This window comes from Tauraco erythrolophus, chromosome Z (assembly GCF_009769465.1).
Source record: "Tauraco erythrolophus isolate bTauEry1 chromosome Z, bTauEry1.pri, whole genome shotgun sequence".
Taxonomy (NCBI): domain Eukaryota; kingdom Metazoa; phylum Chordata; class Aves; order Musophagiformes; family Musophagidae; genus Tauraco; species Tauraco erythrolophus.
Genome location: NC_141496.1, coordinates 46,123,598 through 46,149,883, shown reverse-complemented (window position 1 = coordinate 46,149,883; position 26,286 = coordinate 46,123,598). Strand labels below are relative to the sequence as shown.

The window sequence follows — 26,286 nt, the reverse complement described above, 5'->3', positions numbered from 1 at the left end:
GATTGAGCAATGCAGACATACTCTGCCAGCAACCATCTGAACATCTCGGGTAGCATACCCTCTCTGATATTCCTTTGAGTGCGTATCCAAGAGATTACAAACGCAGGGAGGGTTGTATGTGTTGGACAAACACGAGGAGGGTCGTTGTATGTGTTGGTTTTACATGCTTAGTTATAGTACGGATAGCATTCAGTAGCTAATGCTGAGTACAGCCAACAGAAAGATCCTGGAAACCTGGAGAGTGTTCAGCTGCTGAGCTCTGAATTGTGTTGCTTTTATTGTCATAATAAGCTTTTCTTCGTGGTTCTTTAGATGCAGTTGTGAATTAGAATCATCTTAAATATAACTCAGCTGATCTGCTCTGAATGCTGTAGGTATTTTTGTCAAAAGTTACAGGCTTGCTTTCCTGTCAGGGTCGATTCTAGGAAGAACGTTTAGTTATGGAAGCTAAGCACACTTTGAAGGAGACACAGTTTTTGAGTTTGAGCTATGTTAGTTCTAAAAATTATTCCAGCTTGCCTTTTCTTTATGCAAATGATAAAAATCAGCTGAGGAGCTGGTAGTATGGAGACACCCATGTGATTTCTCTAACCTTTGATACTTAACAGTCTAAAAATAGTTACCATATGGGATGTCTTTAGTGTGAGGACAGCCTCTGCTACTTGAGAACCTTTCTGTGTTTCAGCACTTTCTGTGCCTAAACATTTTTAGCTATTTCTTCAACTAGATGAAGTCGTCATATGGCTTTGAATGAGAGCTGCTGTCATTGTCCACAGAACTAGGAGGAAAGGAAGTTACTTTCTCAGAATTCGGTAGGGGTGGATATGGCAACATTCTGTGTTTGATTTTTTTTTTTTCTACTGGTTCTGTTTTAGATCTCAGTTAAAAACAAAATGTAAAAAACTTTGATCTTACACCAGTGCAAAATACAACAAATTTTAATCTTAACACCTGACTTGTATCTGTTTCGAGCCTGTCTGTTAGACTTGTTAATCTTCTAGCAACCTACTGTGAATTTGTAGCTTCAATGGAGGTTATGCAGAGATGTGCCAAATAGACCCTACTTCAGTAGCAGTTCTTGCTGTTGTAGCGAGTTCACAAACTGCTGAGAGAAATACGAGAATGTTTGATGCTTGCCTGTGCTGAGTCCCCTTTCAGTAAGCTGTTACATACAAACAGAATAATCCTTACAGAGCAGTTGCATGTCCTTTCAAGATGCACGGTAAAAAAGCAAAATCTAGCTTGCACTCACTTGTGTGGCACAGTTTATAATTAGTATATGTAATTTATTTAGTATTTTTCTGCTGGCATTTTGTGGTAGGTTTGGGAGATAAGTTACCAATAGTCTGCTTTATGCAAACTGGAAATAATTACTACAAGGTCTTTTTATCATCAGTCAAGTGATGTTTGGCAGGTCCTCAGTGTCAGGATGCTGCTGTTCAGGTTTTACTTGTGCAGTATCCTGATCTCACCCTCCTTTTGTCCCTGTTGCTCCCTCATGGCATGGACTTTTATCTAAAGTGATTTGTAGGTTCGACTTGAACTTTTGAGTTCATTTTATCCAGCCTTCCCGTGCACTGGCTTTCTAAAAGTCTTTGCAACGTTAGGCTCCAGACCTTTGGTATGGTTAAATGACCTTCTACAGTCATAAGTCTCAAACCAATGCCTTTTAGTATTTTTTTTCCTATGGATTAACAAGTCTACTGCAGATACAGCTACTTGCTAGCCTTAGGCAACTAGTCCTGATGTGCTTTATCTGCCTGGAGTAAAAGGATTGTAAAGCTGTTGCATTACCTATTATCCATAGGCCGAGCACTTGCAGATCTTTCTGCTGAGGCACTGTCTTGCAGAGCTGACTTGAAGATAACTTGTAATGTCCATTCATTTTGTACAGTATTTATTCAGAATTTGCAGTAAAAAAAAGTTTAAATTCCTTTTTTCTTACCACTGTTGCTAGGAAGCATACTTGAACCTATTTTTTCTACTACTTTGCCCAAAAACTTTACAAAGCAAGGAATAAACTTCTAAAGGTTAAAAGCTGAGCATTGACTGAAATTAAATTAAATATTGAATACTATAACATGCCTGCAGAGTAAATTAAGTAGATGAACATCCTTTTGGACTTTCCAGTTGATTTAAAAATAACCTAACAACCCTATGTTCTTATTCTTTAATGTTGTACCTACATGGGACAATGAAATACAGTTTTGACCTTTCAGATGGAGATGTCATTGATATGAGGGCTTCAGGATTTAGGGATGCTGGTCCATGTATTAGAAACAAGTGCAAGATAGTTTCGATATATTGACTTCTTTTTGGTAGCAGGAGAGGAGGTGGAATGATGGCACTACTTCCAGGAAAATGTAATGTCTTTAAGTAGTTAACTACAATTAACTGGCTTATTTCAAATTCTGGCTATCCTGAGTTCATTTCCAGAAGTCGATGATTGTTTCTTATGCCTATGTCCTTATGTTCTTAGTTATGCTGTTCTTTTAAAAGCCTGCATTTAAAATGTGGACAAAAGAACTTAAAGGAACAGCTCATCCAAATGAATAGAGTGGAGTAAATAGCTTTCTTCCTGATAGGCTTTCTTTTAGAGCTACACGTGCTGACCCCTGATGAAACAGACTTTTTCAAACTCAAAGTTGCTTCTATTACAAGTTGTTGAATAATCTGTTCCAGTGTAATCTGAGTGTCAGTTTTTTGAAAACGGGATCTGTGGAAGCTCAACTCCTACAAACTACTTAAGTAGTGTTAACTTCTACCTTTTTAACTGCTAGAGACTCCTGTATATATTTAGTGGGAATATATGATCATATAGGAGAGTGAGAACCCATATCTTATACCAGCAAGGTCTTTAATAATGATAATAGAATGCTTTGGGTTGGAAGGAACTTTAAAGATCATGCAGTTTCAACCGCTGTGCCATGGACAGGAACACCTTCCACTCGATCAGTTTGCTCAAAGCCTCATCCAACCTGGCCTTGAGCACTTGGAAGGAGTACCTCTTATCCTCACAGTGAAGAATTTCTTCCTTATATCTAATCTAAATCTTCCCTTTTTCAGTTTAAAGCCATTGCCCCATATCTGTTCACTACATGCCCTTGCAAAAAGTCCCTCTTCGGCTTTCTTGTAGGCCCCCTTTAGGTACTGGAAGGCTGCTAGAAGGTCTCCCTGGAGCCTTCTCTTCTCCAGGCTGAACAACCCCAACTCTCTCAGCTTGTCTTCAGAGGAGAGGTGCTCCAGCCCTTGGATTGTCTTTGTGGCCCTTGTCTGTACCCACTCCAACAGCTCCATGTCCTTGTTCTGTTGAGGCTGCCCCAGAGCTGAACATCATACCAGGTGGGGTCTCATGAGAGCAGAGCAGAGGAGCAGAACCACCTCCTTTGACATGCTGTTCCTGCTGCTTTGGATGTGACCCAGGATACGATTGGCTTTGTGGGTTGCAAGCACACATCGCCAGCTCATGTTGAGCTTCTCATCAACCAACACCTGGAAGCCCTTCTCCTCAGGGCTGCTGTCAATCCATTCTCTGCCCAGCCTGTACTTGTGCTTGGGATTGTCCCGACCCATGTGCAAGACCTTACACTTGGTCTTGTTGAACTTCATGAGGTTCACATGGGCCCACCTCTCCAGCCTGTCAAGGTCTCTCTGGATGGCATCCCTTTCCTCCAGCGTGTCCACAACACCACACAGCTTGGTGTTACCAGCAGATTTGCTGAGGGTGTGCTCGATCCCACTGTCCATGTCACCAACTGTCGTGGTTTAGCCCAGCTGGCAACGAATAGCCACCCAGGCGCTTGCTCACCCTCCTCCACCACCAGGGCATGGGGAAGAGAAAGGGGAAAAGGGAAAGACCTGTGGGTTGAGTTAAGAACAATTTAATACTACTGCCAATAATATATGAATATATGCACATATATAATGACAAACAAGTGATACACAGTGTGGTTGCTCACCACCCAGTGACCAAGGCCTGGCCTGCACTAACGATCCCAAAACAGGGAAGTCCCGTCACCGCAATCCCGGACGAGTGAGAGGCCTGAAAAGAGAGGAAGAGAGGGATAGCTCTCTGACTCTGAGAGTGATAGGCCTCAGGAGACCAAAGGCCCTTCTTTCTGGCAAACCTTCATCTTTATACTGGGCGTGACTGTGCATGATATGGAATACTTCATTTGCTGGTCCTCGATCCGATGTCTTAAGTTCAAATCATAAGGGGAAATGCAGACCCTTTGTCCTGGCCATTCTCCCCCCAAGCCTATTGTGCTCCTGCACACTGACAAAAACACGGAAAGCTGAAAAGTCCATGAGACCTTAATGTCAACTGTAAACATCAGTGTGCTGTCAGCATTCTTCTCCTAATGAGTCCCAGACTAAAACCAAAACACAGAGCTCTTCTAGCTGCTGAGAATATGAACTAACTCTGTCCTAGCAGAAACCGGGACATGGACAGAGATGTTAAACAGCACCGGCCCAATACTGACCCCTGAGGAACACCACTGTTCAGTGGTCTCCACTTGGACGTGGGGGCATTGACCACAACTCCGTGTACGACCATCCAGCCAATTCCTTATCCACTGAGTGACATGTCCATCAAATCCATGTCTCTCCAATTTAGAGACAAGGGTGTCATGTTGGGACGGTGTCAAATGCTTTGCACAAGTCCAGGTCGATGATGTCAGTTGCTCTTCTCTTATCCTCCAGTGCTGTAACACTGACATAGAAGGCCACCAAATTGGTCAGGCAAGATTTGCTCTTAGTGAAGCTGTGTTGGCTGTCACCAATCACCTCCTTTTTTCCAATATGCCTTAGTATAGTTTCCAGGAGCATCTGCTCCATGATCTTGCCAGGCACAGAAACAAGACCAACTTGCCTGTAATATCCTGCGTCTTCCTTTTTTCCTTTTGAAAAATGAGGATTATGTTTCCCTTTTTCCTGTTCGTGGGTGTTTCACTGGGCTGCGACAACTTCTGAAATGTGATGGATAATGGCTTAGCAACTTCATCCGCCAGTTCCCTCAGGTCCCACTGATGCATCTCCTCAGTTCCCATGGATTTGTACAACTTTAGGTTCCCTAGATGGTCTCAAAAGAGATCTCCTCATACAGAGGGTGGTTTTTAGTTCTCCCAGTCCCTGCCTTTGCCTTCTGTGACTTGGACTGTGCAGCTGGAGCTCTTGCCAGCGAAGACTGAGGCAAAGAAGTCATTGAGTACCTCAGTCTTCTCCACATCCTGGGTAACCAGGTCTCTTATTTCCTTCCAGAGAGGGTCCACATTTTCCCTAGTCCTCTTTTTATAACCAACATACCTATAGAAGTTTTTCTTGTTGCCCTTGATGTCCCTGGCAAGATTTAATTCTATCAGGGCTTTAGCTTTCCTAACCTGATCACTAACTGTTCAGACGAGTTCTCTGTATTTTTCCCAGGCTACTTGTCCTTGCTTCCACCGTCTGTAGGCTTTCCTTTTGTGCTTGAGTTTGTCCTTGTTCGTCCTTGGAGCCTCCTGACTTTATTTTTGTTGGGATGCACCCCTCCTGAGCTTAGAGGAGGTGATCCTTGAATATTAACCAGCTTTCTTGGGCCCACCTTCCTTCCAGGGCTTTGTCCCATGGTACCCTACCAAGCAGATCCCTGAAGAGGCCAAAGTCTGCTCTCCTGAAGGCCACGGTAGTGAGCTTGCTGTGTGGCTCCCTTCACTGCCGTAAGGTTCTTGAACTCCACCATTTCATGGTCACTACAGCCAAGGCTGCCCTTGAGCTTCACATTTGTTACCAGCTCCTCCTTGTTGTAGGAACAAGGTCCAGCCTAGCAGTTTGTTCCGATTTCTCCCTAGCACTGATGTTTTTTGACCTGTTGTCAGCATGTCTCCAGTGTTTACTTTTGATTTATTTTTTTCTGCTGCAGTAAAACACATTGTTTACTTGATGCTGTTAAAGTATATGTATAAGTTCCCCTGTGCCTTAGAAGATTCAGTATAAACCACTCATCTTTTCTTGGCAAGATAACAATGCCAGGAAGTAAGATGTATACTGTTTCTGAGCAGCCTTTATTAATTTATTGATGCCTGTTGCTACAAGACGTCCCCTTCCCTCCGCAAGCACAGCGTTTACCCTGTGAAAGTGGTCTTGTTGCTGTTTTGGAAGTAATTCATTATGAAACAATGACAAAAACTTCCAAACTCATATTTCTTCCTCCATGTCAGAGAGATGCTACAGCATAAAATCTGTTATCTGGTTTATTTTGAGATATTCTTCAGCACTGGAGAGGTCAGTCTGTGGGTGCCATGGCAAATAACACGATTTGTCAGGTCTGCTATAAAGAGAGCTAGAGATAAGCAAGATCTTAACATCCTGATTTAAACCTTGAGTGCTGGGTGAAGGCAGCTCCTCTTCTCACATGCCTCAGTCCACGCATTGCCGTAATGAAATGGCAATACAAATATGCAGGTTAGCCCATACAGGAAGCAAGGGTATCTTAAGCCAGATAGCATCAGCATTGCATTTTCGACCTGTTGATATTCTCAAAGTAAGTTTTTGGTTGTTGCTGTATGTCTGATTTTTCTGTCCAGGCTCTTTTTTGTCCTGTAATGTGTGTTACATGGAGGTTTTGGGGGCCTAGGGGACTTTCTAGTGCTTGATGTGCACTGATACAGGGCAGGGAAGTAAGCTTAATCAGGCCTGTGTCTTGTTAGACTGACTTTGGTTTTGCTATCATGCTGTCTTTGAGACTTGTCACCAACTTTTTTTGTAAACAATTCTCTTGATTTTGCTGTGACATTAACGTTTGAAGATGTGCACAGGAGAATTAAATTGAGAAAGGTAACAATTCTGAGTATTTGGATTCTGAGTTATTTGGGAGCTCTGTTACAGTAGTGTACTTCTGTGACTACTGTTTCTCTCGCTATTGAATTGGGCATATAATTAGTTTTACTGTGAAAATGAGGTATTACTTCAGTTTTTTGATGCAATGAGATAAATCTCATAATACAGTGAAGTCAGCTTCTCAAAACTAATTTGAAAGAAAATTACCTAATCTAGACTTTGCTGCTACAATGTCTAGATTTCGGTAATATGTATATACAATGTTTAGTGAGTTAGATGTTGATAATAGAAATGTCTACTGCATAAATATATCAAGTTGAAGTTTTAATAAGTTTGCATATAACATCTAGCATAGGATAATACATGGAATAATATAGCATAAGAATCAAATAAAAGCATGTAGGTTAGCCCATGTAAGGATCAAGGATATCTTAAGTCAGTTTAGTGATACTTAGTTTAATGGAAATTAGAGGACTGGAAAACGCTAAAGGTGAAAGACAAATTAGATAGAGCTTTCTGTGAACAAAAGGTTGGCAGAAAGACCTAGAGTGTATGGAAGCCAAATAGCCCCAGAAACTTTGTATTTTCTGGACAGAATGATAGGAAAATATAATTATTGGCATTAATTATGTTGTATCTGTTCTTAGATTTAACAAAGGGTTCTGGCATCTTGGCTGCAGTGTTTCTCTGTTCTTGAATTTATGTTTGTGCAGGGATTCCAATCCACAGAGGTCAGAAAGCTTAAGACTTGGACAAGATTTCTGTGCTCACTGAAATCAAGAGCAAGATTATTTTAAGATAGGAAAATTTCTTAAGTATCCATATCTCTGCATTTTTAGTTGGATTATACAAATATTTCTGCACATCAGTCATCTCAGTACAGCATATGGATCTGTCGTGTTGCATTTTTCATTACTCGTGGTTAAGCAGGATTAAGAAATGAGGTTCTCCATCTTCTGATGAAGATGATGAAGACTGGAAGTCTTTGTGCTGCATTCATGGAACTGCAGTGACTTCCTACTCCTGGTGGGGCAGGCAGGGAGGAGTCCTAGCTGTCTTTAAGCTTGTTTGTGTTTTTTTTTTTCTGAAAGATGTGATTATTAACTTAGACTGTTAAGAATGCTACTTAGAGACTGAACAGTCAAGTCTTTATCTGTAATAGGTGTTCAGAGTAAACTGGCTTTGGCCATATTTTTTCATATTAGTTCATTAGGAATTGTTGGACAAGAATGGCTTGTCTTCAGTCTTTCTGGATAATCTTAAATCTTTTAAGATGTCAAGCAATGGAAACCTTATAAAGCTTTAAGTGAAGCCTGTGCTACTCTTGACTGAAGAGGGCAGAAAATACTGACTGGAAATGTTTTGGTTTGAACATGAACAGTGTTCCTTTTGCTTTTGCAACCCCTTATGCCCAGCTGTGGAAAAAAACGTGGAGCTCAAGTTAGTTGGTGCCACAAATCCCTATTTTTTTGTCTTACATGCTACTTTGAGGCCTTTCCCCAATGAAAGAAAGCAGATATTTAGTATTTGAATAGTATTGAACATCTGTAAGATGTGATCCTAGGTCACTGAAGCTATTTTGGACAGCGTTGTGTCCTGGGCTGTTCAGATAGTTAGTTTGCTGTCATATCTGCTGCAAGGCAAACTCCAGTGCCTCTTGCTCTGTCTTGTGATTTGAGCTCTTGTCTTACTGAAGAGCTCTTCTTCCCCCGAAGGTTTAATGGGAGGGTTAATTTTTCCTGTGCAAAAATGACTTGATTCTATGTGTATGTAAAGGTGCATGTTTCCGTTTGGTTTGAACACTTTTGTGTTCTGTATAAGCTTTGCTTGTCATGAGTTTTAGAACTAGAAGAAGGATGCCGACTCCATCTTCTGACTTGGGCTTCTGTCAGGCCACTGGTGATCTGGGCTGGTGGAGTCATATCAGTGCGCATGCTTTGTGTTCCTGTCCCTGCTCAATGCCACTTTGAAAGGACTTGTGAAGAAGGGTATGGAGGAAGAAAGAGGCGTGGAGGCTGCTGGTTTTTGACTTTCAGCTGCTTGCGCTTTTTTCCCTTTTTGTATGAGATTGAGCATGTCAATTGCTTAGCCTAACTAGCTATGTACATGAGGGTTTAAGGAGTAGGGATATTCAGTCATGCAACTTGTTCTTGCTTACTGTACACTTGAGACGAAAGTTTACTGTCGGAGAACAAAAGCTCTTCAGAAGGGAGGAAATTGATAAAATTCATCCTGCTGTTTGAATGATAGGGCTGTGATGGAGATACTAAGCTGTCAAAATTTGGCTCTGTGGATCTGCTGGGACTCGCCTCTAGTGGAGTGTCTGTGATACTACTGGGTTTTGGGCACAACCATCTCTCCAGTTTACCAGGGAGCTGTGAGCAAGAGGAGTACTGCCATGAAAAATCAGTGGAGCAGAAGCATTCCTCTAACCTTGTCTTCAGTCTGGAAGATAAGTCCTGTCATTTGTTGCCGGGCCCTCCATTGCACTAAGGAAAGCTGGGTGCATGAGGGACAAAACTTTTTTAGCTATGTTCTCCGTCGGGGTGAGAAATGGGAGAGTAAACAGAGTAGTACATGGTCTTGAAGGTGACTTGCTTTCTTGATCAGGAAGAAGCATTACTAAGTTCTGTTTTTTGAATTTGAGCATCTCCTCAGAGTCAGACTAGTGTGGTTTGTTTCCTTTTTCGTGGCTGTTAGTAAAACTTCAGCTTTCGAAATTGCCAGTGGGTCAGAAAGAAGTATCTGCTGTGTGAAAGAGGAAAAAGTTTTACACAACCCAACTGGAATAGTGAGGTAAATGCTGAAAAATTGAAGTAGACATCGTAGCCAGTTCAAGTGGAGCAGGCGCTGGATGTCTAAAAGTGAATGTTGAGTTTGAAACCCTTCAAGCTATCAAGATACTGTGTTTGAAGAGTCCTCAAGTTGTCTCCTTTCACCTCATTGAATCTGTTTTCTTCTGTTATTCTCAGGCTCAAGAGGACTGCAGATGTAGAAGGCTGAAGGGAAATGTCTGCAGTAAGATTCTGTTACTTCTTGCAGGATACATCCATATTTTGACAGAATTGTATTGCTTTGGAGAGCGCTTTGCTAGAAGGCTGGGAGCTAGCACATGAGGCTGGGACAGCGTGTGCAAGTGTTTAAATGAATAAGAGCAAAAACTGTAGTTGGCAAGATTTTGTGAAGAATGGTGGGATGCTGTAAAAGTCTGAGCAGATCCCTTCCTTTAAACAATGGTCATTTAAAGTATTAATCAAGTCTGGAACTGTTCACAACTTTTTTGAGATTTGCCTTTATTTCAGGCCTGAACAGCTGACTGTGTGATCCAGTGATAGTTTCGGTGGAACTCTTGCTGAACATCAGCAATATTCAGACAGGCCCAACTTGACATTTAGGAGTTCAAATATAATAAAAGTAATCGTTTCCCCTCAGCTATAAGTAATCCCCCCTCAGTGTATAAGCTAATTAATGCTGCATGTTGATGCTCTCTTGCTCAGGGAATAAGTTGTTTTGTTGCTAGGAGTGGTTATGTGTCTAAATTGACCTGAATAATTGGGAACATAAAAATGGTTTTACTTTATTGCTTGAACTAATCACTTAACAAAATGCAGATGTTTGTTTTCTTTACAGAAAACTATTAGAGCTGATAGTTCTAGTATGGTTTCTAAGATAAATTACCCTATACATTTTACTCCCTTTGCTCCAGCTGACAAGATAGTTAGTGATTACAGTCAGACAGAATAGCTCCTTCATAGTCTCTAGGTTAATCCATTGTGAAGTAGTGTCCTCAGTGTTGTTCATGCATTACTTTTTCAGAACTGCTTGAAAATCTTTATGCTAGCTTCTTTTCCAACACACTAGTAGTATTAGTGCAGCATTGTTTAGAACATCTGAATAGGGTCTTAGGTGGTTTACGGGAGTGCCAAGTTTTCAAAAGCATTGCATATTGTGTGGAGATGCTTTTAGTGTTCCCTATAAATTTTTACATTCAGTAGAAAACTTGCCCTTTCTTCCTTCTGTCCTTTTAATGCAGTCACCAGGACTATCAAGCACCTTTCCTGATAGCGGAATTCATGCCTGTACTGATGGCTGTTCCTTGTTCAGCTGCTTGTTGTTTTCCACTTATCTTATTGCCTACCTGGAATGGGCAAGTCTGTCTAGCTGCCTCTTCATCCTTGCTGAAAGCTTCTGCAGATTATCTTTTGCAGCACCAATCATAAGGATGAATTGAAATAGTTTAAATTTTAATTACATACCATATAACTTTTTTTATATGCATCTTCCATCTCTTCACTCACTTTCTTGTTGTGCCTTTGAGGCTAAGGTATAGAAGTGTTAAGTGGTGTTACTTGTTTAGTGATTCTTACAAGAGGCAGTGTGAAGAAGTTTCCCCTCTAACCTGTCATCTTAGGTTATGTAGTTGGGTTTTGTTGTTGCATAGGACTCCTCTGCTTTCTGGTCTTAGTTGCTTGTGTTTACACTAGTAACTTTGAAAGGTACTTTGAAAACTTTGAGACTGCCTTACTGTCAGAAGCTAATTCCAAGTTTTCTGTGAGGTTTTTTGTCTTTGATCAGTATTGTATCAACAAAGTTCTTCATGACTTTGCATAAATTAAGAGTTACTCTACTGATTGGTTCTCTTGGATTGAGTAAGTCGTCTTTTGGAACAGTACCCTAGTCTAGTTTGTGCTGCAGATTTTTTCAATAGTGTAATGGAGGGAATGACACAAGTGAATTGACATGAAAGTGGGGAGGGCTGTTAATGGAGAAATGCTGGTTTATGCCATTTTAAAATAACAGTGAAAACATAGACTACGAAATTAGCATTGTTTAGCCTGTTTGTGCAGACTTAGCAAGCACAATATGTGCTGTTAACATGTGGACATCAGAGTAACCATAACCAAGCTTTCCCTGACAGCTATCTTTCCTACAAGGAAACTCAAAAAGAGTGAGTAGTGTTTTGTTCTGACAAGCAAGGTTGTTGACTGAAGATATATTCTCTGGCCTGTATGTGCCTTTACCCATAAAGAAGTTTGGGGTGCTCTAGCAGCCTATGTTGTAGTTTTTCCATGTGCTGGATTGAACAGCCTCCACTATCTCTTATTGTACAGCTTTTTTGAGTATGCATGATTAATGCTGTGCTTTCATGCTCATAAGATATTTAACTATTTGAAGAAAAAAACCCTGAACCCTTCAAATTAACACTGCAGTAAAGATTAAAAATCAACAAAGAGGAAGCATGAGGAATTGCAGTGATTCAAAGTACAAATAACTATGCACTTAATTTTTTTTTTATCTTAAAGTTTCTTGCTGAGTTCTGTTTTTTATAAAGCAAAATTCAGCATCTGGGTTATGTCAGGGCTATTGCCTTTCACTGAGCCCTCAATAATAATAACTTTTTTCTTTGAGGTGTTTAGCAACACCTCACAGACAACAGACAGCTTATCCTAGCTAAATTACTGTCATTATTATTGTGAATCAAAGTAGATGGTATAAATCCTCTGTAAAACACACTGGGTACTGAAATTTAAAAACAGATAATAACTTTATTACAAACTCAGACTAAAGTTCTGGTTTAGACTTTTATATCTGGAAGATGTAAAGGACATTGTACTCAGCCAGGGGTTCTACTTGTTCTGCTGTATAATATTGTGAAACAATCTATAACATCTGCTTGTCCAAATAGGAACATCTGATAGCTGTTGTGTGCTTCCTTTACACTGTATCTAAGAGGGGAAAAAAAGGGCAAATACTGAATTGTAAAGCATGTTCTGAAAGTCTTCTGGTGTGTAACTCTTCAGGAGGGTCTTCAGGAGCATGTTTACAATCTCTTTGGATTTTATCAAGAGCATTGCATCAGCTGTGACCTTTGAGGCTGGAAGCACCTCATGGTGCAGCTTCAGTTGTCTCTGAACAGTGGTAACCTGTTGGAGGAGGCAGATGTGCTTAATATCTGATGTCTGGCCACTTAGATTCAGGATGCTGATTCTTTTGTAATCACCTTTATGTAATCCTTTATGTAATACTACTATTTAGAAGTATATAGCTTAATCACGACAGGCATCTGTGTGGTGATTTTGGTGTGGTGTCTATAAATAGGTTTTATACACAGAATTTATTTCTATCTGAAATACTTTTTTCTCAATGACAAGGATGCACAGGTATGAATAAAAATAAGTGGTAGAAAGGCTTTGGCCACTAGTATGACACACTAAAGGCTTCTCCCTAGAACACGCACCTGAGGTGGTAACAGTGGTTGAAGGCTTCTCTGTTTTGTCACCTCACCCTTGGTTCTGTCAACAATGCCAGGATCCAACCTCAGCTTCCCTTTTTACCTGAATGTAAGCAGTTGAGTATGTTGCATACCAAAATACCTGTTTTGCAGGGAAAATTACGAGACCACTGTGATTACTGTTTTGTTGGTTTTCATTTTGCTTGCTCTGCTTTATTTTCTAAAGCTCTCATAGAAGGATCTACTGTTGATAGAATTGGAACTGTTCTATGGCAACCAGAACTAATTGCATAAACCATATGGCTTTTTAACTCCAGATGTCTTTGGTCTTTGAAAAAAAAAAAAAAGACAACCTAGTTGCTTTTCTGCTAGGCAGACCATACTCATGACTGGAACTGAAGCTAATTAAAAACCAGGATTCAGTTAATGCCACAAACAGTGTTTAAAAGTGTTTGGATTTAAAAACCTTTACTGTACTTGAGGAATTAAAAGTAAGTTTTTTGAAAGGTAGATGGCTCCCGTGCACTGTACGTTAATAAAGGGAACCACTTAGGTGCTGAACTGCACAACTTTGTCTTCAGTTCTACTTCCTTTCAGGACTGTGGAGAAAGAGCAGGTTTCCTTTTCTGACATCACTTAATTGTTCTCATCTTAATGCAAATGCATTTTAAGACAAACTTACATTTCTTTAATGGACATAGAGCCCTGTTTCCTGAACTTACTGGTTTTCTAGGTTTTGAATGCAGTAATTGCTGAGCTATTTTAATAATTTGAAGCGTAATATTATCTCTGAGGCTAATAGTCAAAAACTGTTTTAGCTTTTTTAATAGTGCTGGTGATTCTTCAGTAGTTCAGTATTTTAAAACTTGGTGACTAATCACAGGTCGAATTCTCTGTTAATGTGCTATTTTAATCTTAAAGTACAGTGTTCAGACTGGAAGCAGATTTTTAAAAAAATTACACTTTTCTTTGTAATTAGCTGTGTCCCTTTTGTTTTTTCAGGTCAGGCAGAAGTGTAACTAAGAGTAAGAACTCTAGTTTTTCGAGCCAGATGTAAAAGAGCATTCTGTACAGCTTTAAAAGTAAAAAAAAAAGAAGGTAAAAGAATTGATAGAGCAAAACTTGGTTTTGAGACATAATGGTGCGATAGAGAACTGGCTTGTTATACTTTGATGCGAGTGCCTTGTGGAACACTTCAGTGAAGATAGATGAGTTACGCAAACTGGAAGTACTTACTATGAGAGGTGTTCTTTGCATTTTTGCAAAGTTCTGTGATGCTCAAGGGCACAGTGAAGTCTGCGTACTGAGTACCCTGAAGTCTGTGCACACAAATAAGCTGTCCTACTGGAGTTTTCTGTCTGCAGCCCATGGCTCATAGGAAGCAAATAATCTATCAAGTGTCCTAGTTTTGTCTAGGATAGAGTTAGCTTGAATTTTTTTTTTTTAGTAGCTAGAATAGTGCTGTGTATTGGATTTAGTCTGAGGTTTGCTATAAGAATGTTGATAACAGGAGCAGAACAGACTGGGGGGAGCAAGCAGCTGGAACAGAGGACCTGCAACTCCTAGCTTATGATTTGAACTTAGATGTAGGATTGAGGGCCAGATTGGCCAGTAGAATATTCTATATCACGCAATGTCTTGTCTGGTATATATATATAGATGACGGTTGGCTAGGAAATTTGGTTTCTCTCTCCCTCTCTGAGTTCTGTCTTTTGCACTCTTTTCGGGCCTCTTGCTTTTCCAGAATTGTAGTTTTGGGGCTTACCTGTTTCAGGATCATGTGCTGGGCTGGGCTGGGAGTTAGTCACAGGCTGGTGAGCAATTACGCTGTGCATCACTTATTTGTATATATTACTATCAAGTTGTGGGTCCTTTGTTCTGGCCATGCTCCCTCCCAACTTGTCGTGTTCCTGCACACTGGTAAAACATACGAAGCTGAAAAGTCCATGATGTCTCAGAACCAACTATAAAGATCAGTGTGCTATCAATATTCTTCTCATAACAAATTCCATATTAAATCCAATGCACAGTGCTTTTCTACCTACTAAAAAAAACCCTAACTGTCCCAGCTGAAATCAGGACATCAGGTCATGCTGCTTTGCTGAGAGCCATGGAGATCCAAATATATCATCATATGCACATCACTACAGTCTCTGTAGGACAGAGAATTTTGTAGACTGCTACTTTAATGCAGTCTCCTTAATAAAGTTTGTCTGAGTTTTTCTTTATATAACAAGCAGTTCATCAAACGTACTTGCCTGTATACAACAGAAAGCTTCAGAAGTGCGGTTATTAGCATTGTTTTTGGGTTGAGAACAGAGAAAATGGCTTGCAAGCTTGCAGCTGATACCAAAGCCTCAGTATTTTGCGTAAAAAATAGATGATTAAAGGTTTTTGTCAACCTAAGTTAGAAATAAAGACCAGACGTGAAGTCAGCTAACCATATGGACTTTGGTAGCAAACTGAAATGAAAACTAATTTACACTGTTTTGAAACAGGAAAAGTTATTTTGAAGTATGTGTTTATAAGCCCTGGATGCAGCAGCCTTCCAAAAAGCCTTGTTTTTTTTATCAAGTTTAGACTTACCTCATCTGCTGAGCCAGGGCAAGAAGAATCTCTTGTGTTTACACCAGTTTCAAGCTGTGGCAACAGCCAGGAGTCTTCCTATTTATGCCAGTGTTGTGGTTATATTTAACATCCGGACTACTTGTAATCATCTGCGAATGGCCCGTTAGCTTTGTGGTATCCTCCTGGCACTGTTCAATTCAAATCCAACTGGATTTGCAATGATTCTTTGTTTAAAAACAAACAACAATGTGCTTCAGGACAGAAATACCCTTATGAAGAACTCTTGCATATTTTTCTCCAGTTATTCCACTTAAGAAATCCTTAACTCTACTGCCACTCATATGTCCAGTGATACCCTTAAACAGGTATTGCGAAGAAACTTACTGAATACCATCTGTGCAAGGTTTTATTTACTTAATTTTTAAAACCTAGGATTTTAAGAACAGACTGGATTCTAGCAAAGTAGTTTGTTGTCTTGTGTATGTTTTTTGTGGGCTGGGAAAGGTATGTAAGGGGAGCTCTTATTCAATGGTGCATGGTTATCTTACTTGCTAATGGAAAATCCACTCACTGCGTTTTTTCTTTTCTCTTCTTCCAGTCTGGAAGACTTAAAAGATTTATTTTGTGGTATAGTTCCTTCTAGGCATGATCTGGGTCTGGAGGTAGTTTCCAGGGTAGATGCAGGGGCAATTAGACTGCATTATCTTTTAAATCTTCTTAAAAATAAGCATCTTATTTCATGTAAGAAAAATAACTTTAAAACTGAATTTGGAAAGTTTAGATTGGAATTGCCTCAAATCCAATTAAGCCACACTGCATGGACGTGCTGGGAATATAAATGCAATTACTGTAAATTTGTACAAACTGATTTGTTGCATTATCTTGCTAATCTAACATACGGTACTTTTTGTGTCCATATTGCAGACGGCAACTCCAAACTAACATGGCAGTCAGACTGTGTGATGTGGCTTCTCTGCTTAGAAGTGGTTCGTGGGCAGCAGAGCCTTGGACTGGGGTCTGTGGGATTTTTCTTAAATTCTGTAGGCTACTTTTTTACATGTTAATAGTGCTGAGGCCATACCAAACTCGTTAATTTCTCATTTGGAATATTAACACTCTCCTGTGTTTCATTATAGGCTATAGGTTGTGTCCCTATTCTGCGAGAGCCTAGATCACACTGGCATACCATGACAACTTTTTCTATAATATGGTGATCTTCTGTAGAAATTACACTGCAGTGGCTTGCCTTTCTTTTAATGTCAATTAGAATTTAGCACTAATTCAAAATATCTGGTGGATAATTGAAGAGTAGTATTGTGCTAAAATGGTTTTGGTATGGTCTGAATACTAAATTGCAGTAACTTTAAAAACCTGTGTACTGTGTATTTATGATTACTATTTTTAAAGTATGTTGACAAGTCTTATTTTAAGAAATTGTTTGAAAACTGTAAATTTATCTCTTAATCTATTTTTCTGGGTGCAAAAATACTTAGTAACTGCTGAAGAACTGCTTTGTGTTTTATGAACAGTTATATTCAACCTATCAATGAAATATGCATTATTTGTAAAACATATTAATATCACTTTGTTCAGAGCAGATGGTTCTATAGCTGAGAAATGCTGTAATTTCAGCACACACAGGCTACTGCATCTGTTCACTCGAATGTTGGCTTAGGATCTCGTTCTTGCCACCTGAACATCAAAATAAATGTGCAATTAAGTGAGGATTGTTTGCTGTCCTTGCTAAATCCTACTAATTTTGATCAATGAACACTTTAAATTTGAGGAAAAAAAGGAGGAAAAAAGCAATCCTAGTGAGCCTCAGTCAGAGCGCAGCATTTGTGGCTACTAGCTCTGCCAGATACATTGATGTTTTGAAAAGTAATTTGTCTCAATTTGGATCGTCTGCTTTCTCCTCTCTTCAGCAGTCTTGTTTCATCACAGTGCCAGGAGCAAGCTACCCCTTGGAGTTTGTCACAAGGGAAAAAAATGTTGTTCTAGTTGTAGCTCCTCAGGAAAACTAGATCACATTTTTATATTAAATGTTCTTAATAGATGTATCTTCCTTTTTTTGCATTGTACTGAAGTAATCTTTTGGAAAATACTTCTGTATGCAGAACGTAAAAATGTGTTCCCAGGAATGTCTGAACTGTAGTATAAGACACTCAGCTTGCCCCCGTCCCATGTTTTTAGGAAATTCAAATTTGCGCTCCCTAAGTACAGTTGACCTAATCAGCTGTTTGGGTATGCACTGATTGCATATGCTGCTTTGAACAGGACAGTTAGGACCAATAACCTCCAGAGATCCTGACATTAAACTGTGATTTTACGATAGGCTTTTTTGTGTGAGAACTCCTAGAAATTTTAAGTATGAGGTTGGATTTCAGGGATTGTTGGATATTTAGCGAAACTTCATGATGAGTCTTGCTTATGTGTTGAAATGTTTATTACTGGGGAATTAATTCATACAATTTTCTGTTGGACGTTGGTCTATGTAGTTGGTCTCAAACAGGGTAGGCTGTGCGAGTGTTCGGTATTAAGCTGCCATTAAAAATCCACTGTATTTACCAGTTGTTACCATTAAGTGACTGACTGAGATGGCAGAGAGCCTTTTGTACATGTGATTGCTTGTGGACAAGTGCTGACACTTCTCCAAATGATTGCTGCTGTATCTGCCAGTCATACAGTCAGTTACTTTGAGGGGAAACACAGTAGTTGCTGGAGTGGTGATCACTCCCTTGTTGTTCTGATATCTAAAAATAAATCAAGTTAAAGTATCAAATTTAACTGGCTTTAGGGTGCAGGGAAGGGAAGAAGCAACAACCGGGTATTGTCAGTTTAATCCAGTAAAAGCTTTTAGAAATGTATTTCCAACCTGTGGTGACAGAAGGTTGATCTAGAGGTTGTCAAGGAAGAGTTTGTTTTCCATCCAGTACATTGATACATCTCTAAGTGTCTCTTTAAATTACTAATCTTGCTTTCTGCTATTGCTTATGAGAAGTAGGCTCAGGATACAGTTAAGACCCACCTCATCTTGAAAATAACCAAATACTATCACTTTAAAAGCTACATTTCGTATCATTTTAGTTATCAGTTGTAAGTTAATAGAACTGATTAGCCTTGCAACAAGGCAATTCTGCTTGATAACTTCTCTACCAGAAAGGCCGTGATGCCCCTAAATGGAGGGAATAGGGGAAAATGGAAACAAAGCTTTGAGTGTTGACTTCATTGATAGATTTTGTTTAAGATTTTAGTGACAACTTTATTTACCTGTAATTTTTTTTTTAAAGTATTGCCTTGACTAACAGTTTAAATCTTTCTGTATTGGTGGGGTTTCTGCATATAGAGGCAGTATATGGCAATACCACTTCTGCATAGTGACAGGTCTTCTAGATTCTTGTCTGGACTCTCCTAATAGATGGTGAAATGTGATAGTTCTTGTTTTCTGTGTCTTCCAGCAGGTAATTGCTGCCATGGAAACACAACTGTCTAATGGTCCAACTTGCAATAATACAGCCCATGGTTCAACCGCCATAAACAATTGCTCATCACCGGTTGATTCTGGGAACACAGAAGACAGCAAGACCAATTTAATAGTCAACTACCTTCCACAGAACATGACACAAGAGGAGCTGAAGAGTCTGTTCGGCAGCATTGGTGAGATAGAATCCTGCAAGCTTGTCAGGGACAAAATAACAGGTATGTTGATCTTAGGATTTTCTGCATCTTTTCATTTTCCAAGCAGTGAGCTGTCAGATGGTGTTCTGAAATTCTCTTAAGTCATGGAATAAAGGCAGAAGAAACCAATGCTGATGTTGCTAATCAGAAGGAACTTAGGTTCATTGTTATCTAAATTCTACACCCAAAAATTAAGTGTCCGTGTTTTTATTTCATCTAGGTTTGTGAGAGTGCTATAAATGCTAACAGGGTACTTAAATCTTCTGAGCTTTAGAGTCTTTGGAAAGAAGATTAAGATGTGGAAAAAGATATTTATTCAAGGTTTACTTGAGGTTTTTACTCAACTTCATTGGAGTAATGACTTCATTAGCACTAGCTGATGCAAAACTTGCTTTTTCAAGGTTGCACGTAATTGAACTTGTACCTTGGGAAAAGGATGGACTTAATTTATTCAACTTTGTAGGTAAAGCCGCTTTTGCATTGCAGCACTTGAGCCATTTCTTTAGGATGCACGCTTGAATCAGTATGTGCTTTCTGAGAGTGCACGTATGAACTGTGGTGTGATGTATTCTGTTAGTGCTTTAGTTCAGCAACAGCTGCTGCACAGGTTGGATGTATTTAGACCAGTTGTTTAACTTTGAAAGAGCTACCAGGTGAATGCCTGCACTTTAAAACAGGATGTAGACACTGCCGTGTCATCGGTACAAGGATGATGCTTAAACAAGAATCTGGCAGCAAAAATATATTAGATGGAATACACACTTGGGAAATATTCCCCTTACATCTGCACCTGCTGAGGTTGAGCAAAGTGAGCTAAGCTAGGGATCTCTTCTCCTAAATTTGGCTGACTAGTCTGCTGCGCAGTGAGACTGACTTCAGCCAGAGCTTGTACCTTTTTTGGCTAACAGTGTAGTTTAATTGCCAGTGCTTACACCTGCATTCTGCTAATACACGATTAGTGAAAATACTAATATAATACTGAACAATCATCGTCTTTTTTGAGGATGATTTTTTTTGTATCATTCTCTGCATACTGGAGACAGCACTTGTGAATGTTTCTGGGTAAGTTTTTTACTTGTGCGTACTATGAGAATAACGTGTTACATATAAAGGGATATTTTTGGTATTAGTTGCTCTTGATTATAGGTCTTGGCTACTGTCGTTTTAAACAATTTTATTGTCAAACTGCACTTCTCTGTCACCAGTCACAAAGTGCATTCTCAAGTCCTGCTTCTTGGATCTCCTGCAGTTCAGTTCTATATAGCATCGATCAATTTTGTGCTTGACTTCAGGTACCTTAAAAAGTAGAAACTAAAGAGAAGGAGAAATGTCCATGTTCAGACATGAAAGGTGATGCTTTGCTTCTGAAGCTGCAAGGGTGTGGGGTTTTTTTAAGTCTTGATCTTTTCTACTGACTGTTCTATACACAGTTTGTTGATTTGAAAGCAAATTCCCCCAAAACAAGGGAATCCTGGTTGAAGAGTATGGCTTTTAAAAGATGACTGCCAGAACATATACCTCTGTCTTGGTGAATTCACTAGGCTGTGCCTCATGGCTGTTCCTCATTTTGATTAGTGATTGCTGACAACTTACCCTTCCTGATGTAGAGACCGTTTAGTGGCACAACATGAGTCAAGCGAACAAGCTGCTTGAAGAAGCCCAACACTGATTCTTAGGCTTCCTTCTTACCAAATAGTCTCTGGCTGACTTCTGTGTCTTTGAATGAAGGTTGCTTTGCCTTCCCTTTGCATCCGAATGACCAGCACTTCTTTTCATAGCAGGTGTCTTGCTCTTTAGGACGTCATGTAGTGGAATGGTTAAATCTGTAAAGTACTCTGCTTCAGTATGCTAGCCTTAGCTACTGAAACAACTGCTTTTAGTCCTTCTGAGCTGACCAAACCTCAAAGTAATCTATACCATTCCTTGTGAAGAACACTGAGTGTGCTTGGGGATGCCAAAGAAACTATACTGGGCTGGTGACTTGCTATATTCAGCCGAAGGCTGGTTGAGGCAGAAAACAAGCCTGTCTTCACTATTGTAACGATTTCAGTGCTTCAAAACCAAATGTCCTTTACTGAGCGGGTTCCTGACCTTTTGTTCCAGAAGTGGAAAGACACAACTAGTACTTGATCAGTTAGCGGGATGGCTATTCAAAGTGTTTCTCTGTCTTGCAGATCTGAGTTCACATATTTAGCATTCCTTATTAAATTTGCTTAAGGTTTACATGCTTCTCCCAATTAAGAGGCTGCTGTTGGCACACAGAAGTGAGCCTTAAAGTCTTAATGATGGATGTGCAAATTGCCCACATCCTCACATGATGGTTTTGATAGTTTATATGTTAGAAGCTCACATTACTGCTACTTAGTGTTAAAAGGCTCTTTGCCTGGGAGTAGAATGGAGCAATACTTAATTGCAGACCTCTTGTTTGAAGGTATGATGTCGTCTTTGTACCATAAAGTGATGCCTAAGAAGGATCCTGAATTTAAATTACTTTCTTAGTAGGCGAGAACTCCAGGGTCGTAACTGTTGGAGATATAGTTGGTGCTTCTCCTTTATCGGAGAGCAGTTCGCAACTTTGAAGCGTACATTCAGCTGCCAGCAGCCAGCAAAAACACTCCATCAGTCTTCTTCCAAAAGGCTTCAGCATACATGAGGTTCAGAAACGTGGTGTCTGACCTTATAACTGCATTGGGAACAATGCTTCTGATTTAAGTAGCCTAGAGCAAGATTACTTTGTGTTTGTGGATGCTGGAGAGAGAATGCTCTAGTTCCAGTCCCATTCTTACTCATTTTAAGATTTTCTACAGAGTTCTCGAAAAGCAAATTTTGCTCTTCTTTCTACCATTCAGCTTTTTACAGTTCAGAACAGGGATTGTTACCAGGTTTCTGTGAAGAAAGAGGTTTGGCATTAATTTCAGAACTATATTGGTTTAATTCCTGTGTTAAAACAGTATCATAGAATCATAGAATGGTTAGGGCTGGAAGGGACCCTCAAAGGTCATCTAGTCCAACCCCCCTGCAAGGAACAGGGATATCTCCAACTAGATCAGGTTGCTCAGGGCCTCGTCCAACCTGGCCTTGAACGTCTCCAGGGATGGAGCATCCACCACCTCTCTGGGCAACCTGTTCCAGTGTTCTACAACTCTCATGGTAAAAAATTTTTTCCTAATATCCAATCTGAATCTACCTCCCTCTATTTTAAAACCATTACCCCTTAATTGTACAGTACTTGGTCTTCATCTTGAACTGTCATGAGTACTAGATACTTGGTGAATACCTTTAATTGATGAGAGCTTTTGGAGAGCGTGGAAGTTGAAATACACTTTCATACAGGCTAAACTGCAAATGAGAATTGATAAGGGGCAAAGTTTTGGTCTCTCCTTGACTGTCTAATTCAGGTTGGTCCAATATCGCTATTGCATGTATCCTCTGACTACTTCATGAGGTGAAACTTCATTTATGACATACTGTAACTGAGAGCTGTTTGCCAAGCAGAGGAGACAGCTGCAGAATAGGAATGCTAAGGAATCTGGTAGTACCGGCACGGATGAATGAAATGAAACATGCAGGTGAACCATTTCTCAGCAGTGAAACATTATGTGATGGAGAAAACAAGAAATTCTAACCTACCTGTCTTTATTAGCAGACAGTGTCAGAGTCTCAGACCATACTCCACACACATGATCCACTAGTAAATTTTAAGACATGAAGAAGCCTGCTGCATACTGGGTTACCAGTGCAATGTGTTGAAATTCAGAGGGCTCAAGGATGGCTACTGCCGTCTTGACCCAAATACCTGTCAGAGTATCCTGTGGATTTGAACTGAATTGTCTCCCAGTGTATTATTTAACACTCAGTCTGCAGCCACATCTGCAATGCTGGAGTGCATCTAAGACTGCTTTATAGCAGTGCCACTGTTCCATGAAGCTGTCTGTACAGTTTAGGATTCAGTTTAGACTGAGGGCCTCCCTGCCTCTGGAAAACCTGTTGGAGGGAAGGGAGGCACCCTGGAGTTCAGTTTTCAGTTTTGTGTGAGCGATCTGAAGCCCTGTTTCTGAAGGGTTGTTCTATTTAGTTTCTGTAATGCTTTTACCATGGAGTGGAATTTGTTAAAACATCTTAATTGTTTCAACCAATGGTTATAGTTCCTTCCTCCTTCTACTGTCAACATAGTTTGTGTCCTTTATTGATTTTTACCTAAGGTTTTAGTTGTGAAGTAGGTAGGACAGAAGGCTGAACTGCAGCAGGTTCCCGCTGGTCACTTCCAAGCGTGCAGTTCATGGGCACAGCTTGCTGTCGGGGCAAGAGAAGTATACTGCTCAGCGAATGGAAAAACACCGAAAGTGTTCTCAGCAAGAATTAAGAGCTCATTGCTGTTCTGTTGTTTCACTGAAGGTAGAGAAATTAAACCTTGATACTAATGGAGATTTTAAAGGGTACTGAATAAGAGTCTCTTCATGTGAGGATCCCATCGACAAGAGCAGCAACTGAGAAGTGGGGCATGAGTGTCGCTTATCTTCACTTGCTAACCAGAGAGTCTATCTGGAATGAGTCATTGTGCCCAGATATTTGGAGTCTGATAACTCTTAAGTGCTTTTAACTAATGCAGATATATGTAAATAGAAGGTACAAACTACCACATGAACTAATTATAATTGTACAATAGGTGAGAGACCCTAGTATCAACAAAGCACTGTAACTGAATTGTTATCAGCTGCTCTAGGTAGCTGTTTAATTTAGTTTAAGTGCTTTTACATATTTAAAAGCAGCAGGTAACATTTTATTTAATCTAATGTTAAGAATGTGGAATTATAAAAATAAAGCTAAAAATACTTTAAATGTAAGGGAAGAGGGTAAAACGGGATGAAGTCTAATTACCAAACGGCCCCTGTTCAAGCGCTTAAAAGCACAGGCTCATGCAAGACAGATGGATTTAGCAGCTTTGACAAAACTGCAAGTGACAGTAGTAGTTACCACTTAAAAATTATCACTTACCTTAGTATTGCAAACTGCATTTTCTAGACCTACTTTTCTGAAACTTGAGTGTAGGTAAAAATGGCAATGACTGGTGTCCTTACAAAAAAGACAGCTGCACTTTTTTTACACCCACTGTCTCTAGTGCAAATTCAGTTGTACAATATGGAAGGTAAAGGCTTAGTTTTCATGTTGTGGAATAGTCTGTTTTCAGACCTTTCCTTCTTTGTCGTTTACCCAGGAGTGCTTTTGAACTTGTTAGCTGCACTGAAACTCAGTGGAATTCAGACTGTCATTTCAGAAAGCAGCTGAAATTAGATGCAATAAATTTGGGAGAATTTCTTCTTTCTCTTGGCTTCAAAGCTCCTGTACTGTTCTATTATAGTAATCATATGCTCATAAAATTCACAACTTGTTTTCTCTAAAAAAGAACCTGTTTGATAGGTCAGTTTTTCTTGTCTTTTTGATAGTGTGTTTGAACTAGTAATAATGCATATATGTAGACTTCATTTGCAGTTTAGCATGCCTGCTTATACTGTCTGGAAAACAAGGCAGTATCTGTTTAGAGATCTAGCCCAGAACAGTATTTCACATTTGTAGACTTGCGTAGCTGTAGAGCCCTGGTAATACTGTTCCATTTAGTACAAGGAGCAAGATGCTCCCCACCTGGAGGTTTATTTTTGCATCACTTCCTGCCTTCTAAACCTGAAGACAAAGAGAAAGCCTACCTCAGGATATTCTTGCTGATGGGCCTGTTATTGGGGCCTGTTTTTCAAACTTACCGTCTGCCTTACTGTGAAGCCTGCTTGTTAGTTGAAAGCCTGATCCTTTTACACACCTTCTTCCAAAAGTCTGTATTCCCATTCAGCATGTGGCTGGTAACTATCTGTCACATTACAGTGGGATTTCTTTATGGTCAGCATTATAGGCTGTTAAAGTAAAATTCTTCAGGTTTTATTATGTGACTCTTAAATTTTGTAGACTTCTACTGTCTAGAAATAGTATAGTGTGATGGACGGGCATGTAGAAGAAGGGTCCCATTGCTTTCTCCTTCTGTCCTGTCAACTTTAGTTTTACAGAAACAGACTTATCCAGTTTAATTGTGCATCTTGCCCTCTGACGGTATTAATTTCTCAGATACTTGGAAGTGTTGCCCCATTATTGTTTGGCACATAGTGCAGATGTATAATGCAGCACATGACTCAGCAGGTGTCTAGAACTACAGTTCTAAAAAAGTTGCCTAGAAGTTGAACACTTTGAGGAAATTGTTGATGCAGCTGTAGTCAGTATGTTTGCTATTCAAGTTTGTACAGAAATAGTTTTTAGTTCTTAGTACTGAAATTTCTCATGTTCTCTTTTTGTTGAACGAAGGTTTCTGGGTTGGTCACAGAAGAAAATATAAAACATGTATGGAGTTGAACATGTCATCATCAGTGTTGAGCATATGTTGTTAACAACACTAATATTTCTAATAACATTGATCAGTGTATGCAACGTGTATGTATATGGTCAGTGCAAAGTGAGGCAGGACTCTCTGCTGTCAGATCCTTGGTTACAGAGTACTGTAGTGCAGAGCCTGAGGAAACTTTGGCCTGATGACAATGCTGAATTGTGGTCTATCCAAACAACTGAGGCTGTGAGATGGAGAAGGATTTTTGTTTCTGTGGGGTCGATGCTCTGTCTCAAAAGAACATGGGCGAAACACTGATCTCTTAGTGATAGCTCTTATTATGCTTGCTGTGACTTCTAAAGCAATCTTCTGATAATCAAGGGAAAAATACTGTGTGTCCTCAGTGGAAGCTGTAGAAGTTGTCTGACTGGCTGCTTCAATCTAGAACATGTGAAACTTGTTAATCCCTAGTTTACTTCTATTGTACCAATGCAAAAACTCCTAGCCTGTATTAGTGTTTGGCAAGAGCAGAGTTGTTGGAAACCCTATCCCTTGTCATTGCTATTGCAAAGCTCCTGACTTTTTCTGTACGTGAACTGTAGGTTTCAGAGGGGTGTCATTGTTC

The 26,286-nt window shown here is 39.8% G+C and overlaps 1 protein-coding gene across 7 annotated transcripts in view; it reads left to right on the top strand.

Moving 5' to 3' along the window:
* Positions 1–14,360: 14,360 nt before the first annotated feature.
* ELAVL2 (ELAV like RNA binding protein 2) overlaps positions 14,361–26,286 on the top strand; it is a 50,236-nt gene continuing 38,310 nt past the window's right edge. For 3 of the 7 annotated variants that reach the window (XM_009979692.2, XM_086628674.1, XM_009979693.2), the window contains exons 1-2: positions 16,563–16,634; positions 19,078–19,318. In XM_009979692.2, coding sequence (XP_009977994.1) covers positions 16,563–16,634; positions 19,078–19,318 — 313 coding nt within the window. Of the gene's footprint in view, positions 14,387–16,543; positions 16,635–19,077; positions 19,319–26,286 lie in introns of those variants that run through there. The other 4 variants (XM_086628673.1, XM_086628672.1, XM_009979691.2 and 1 more) reach the window with 3 other exon arrangements.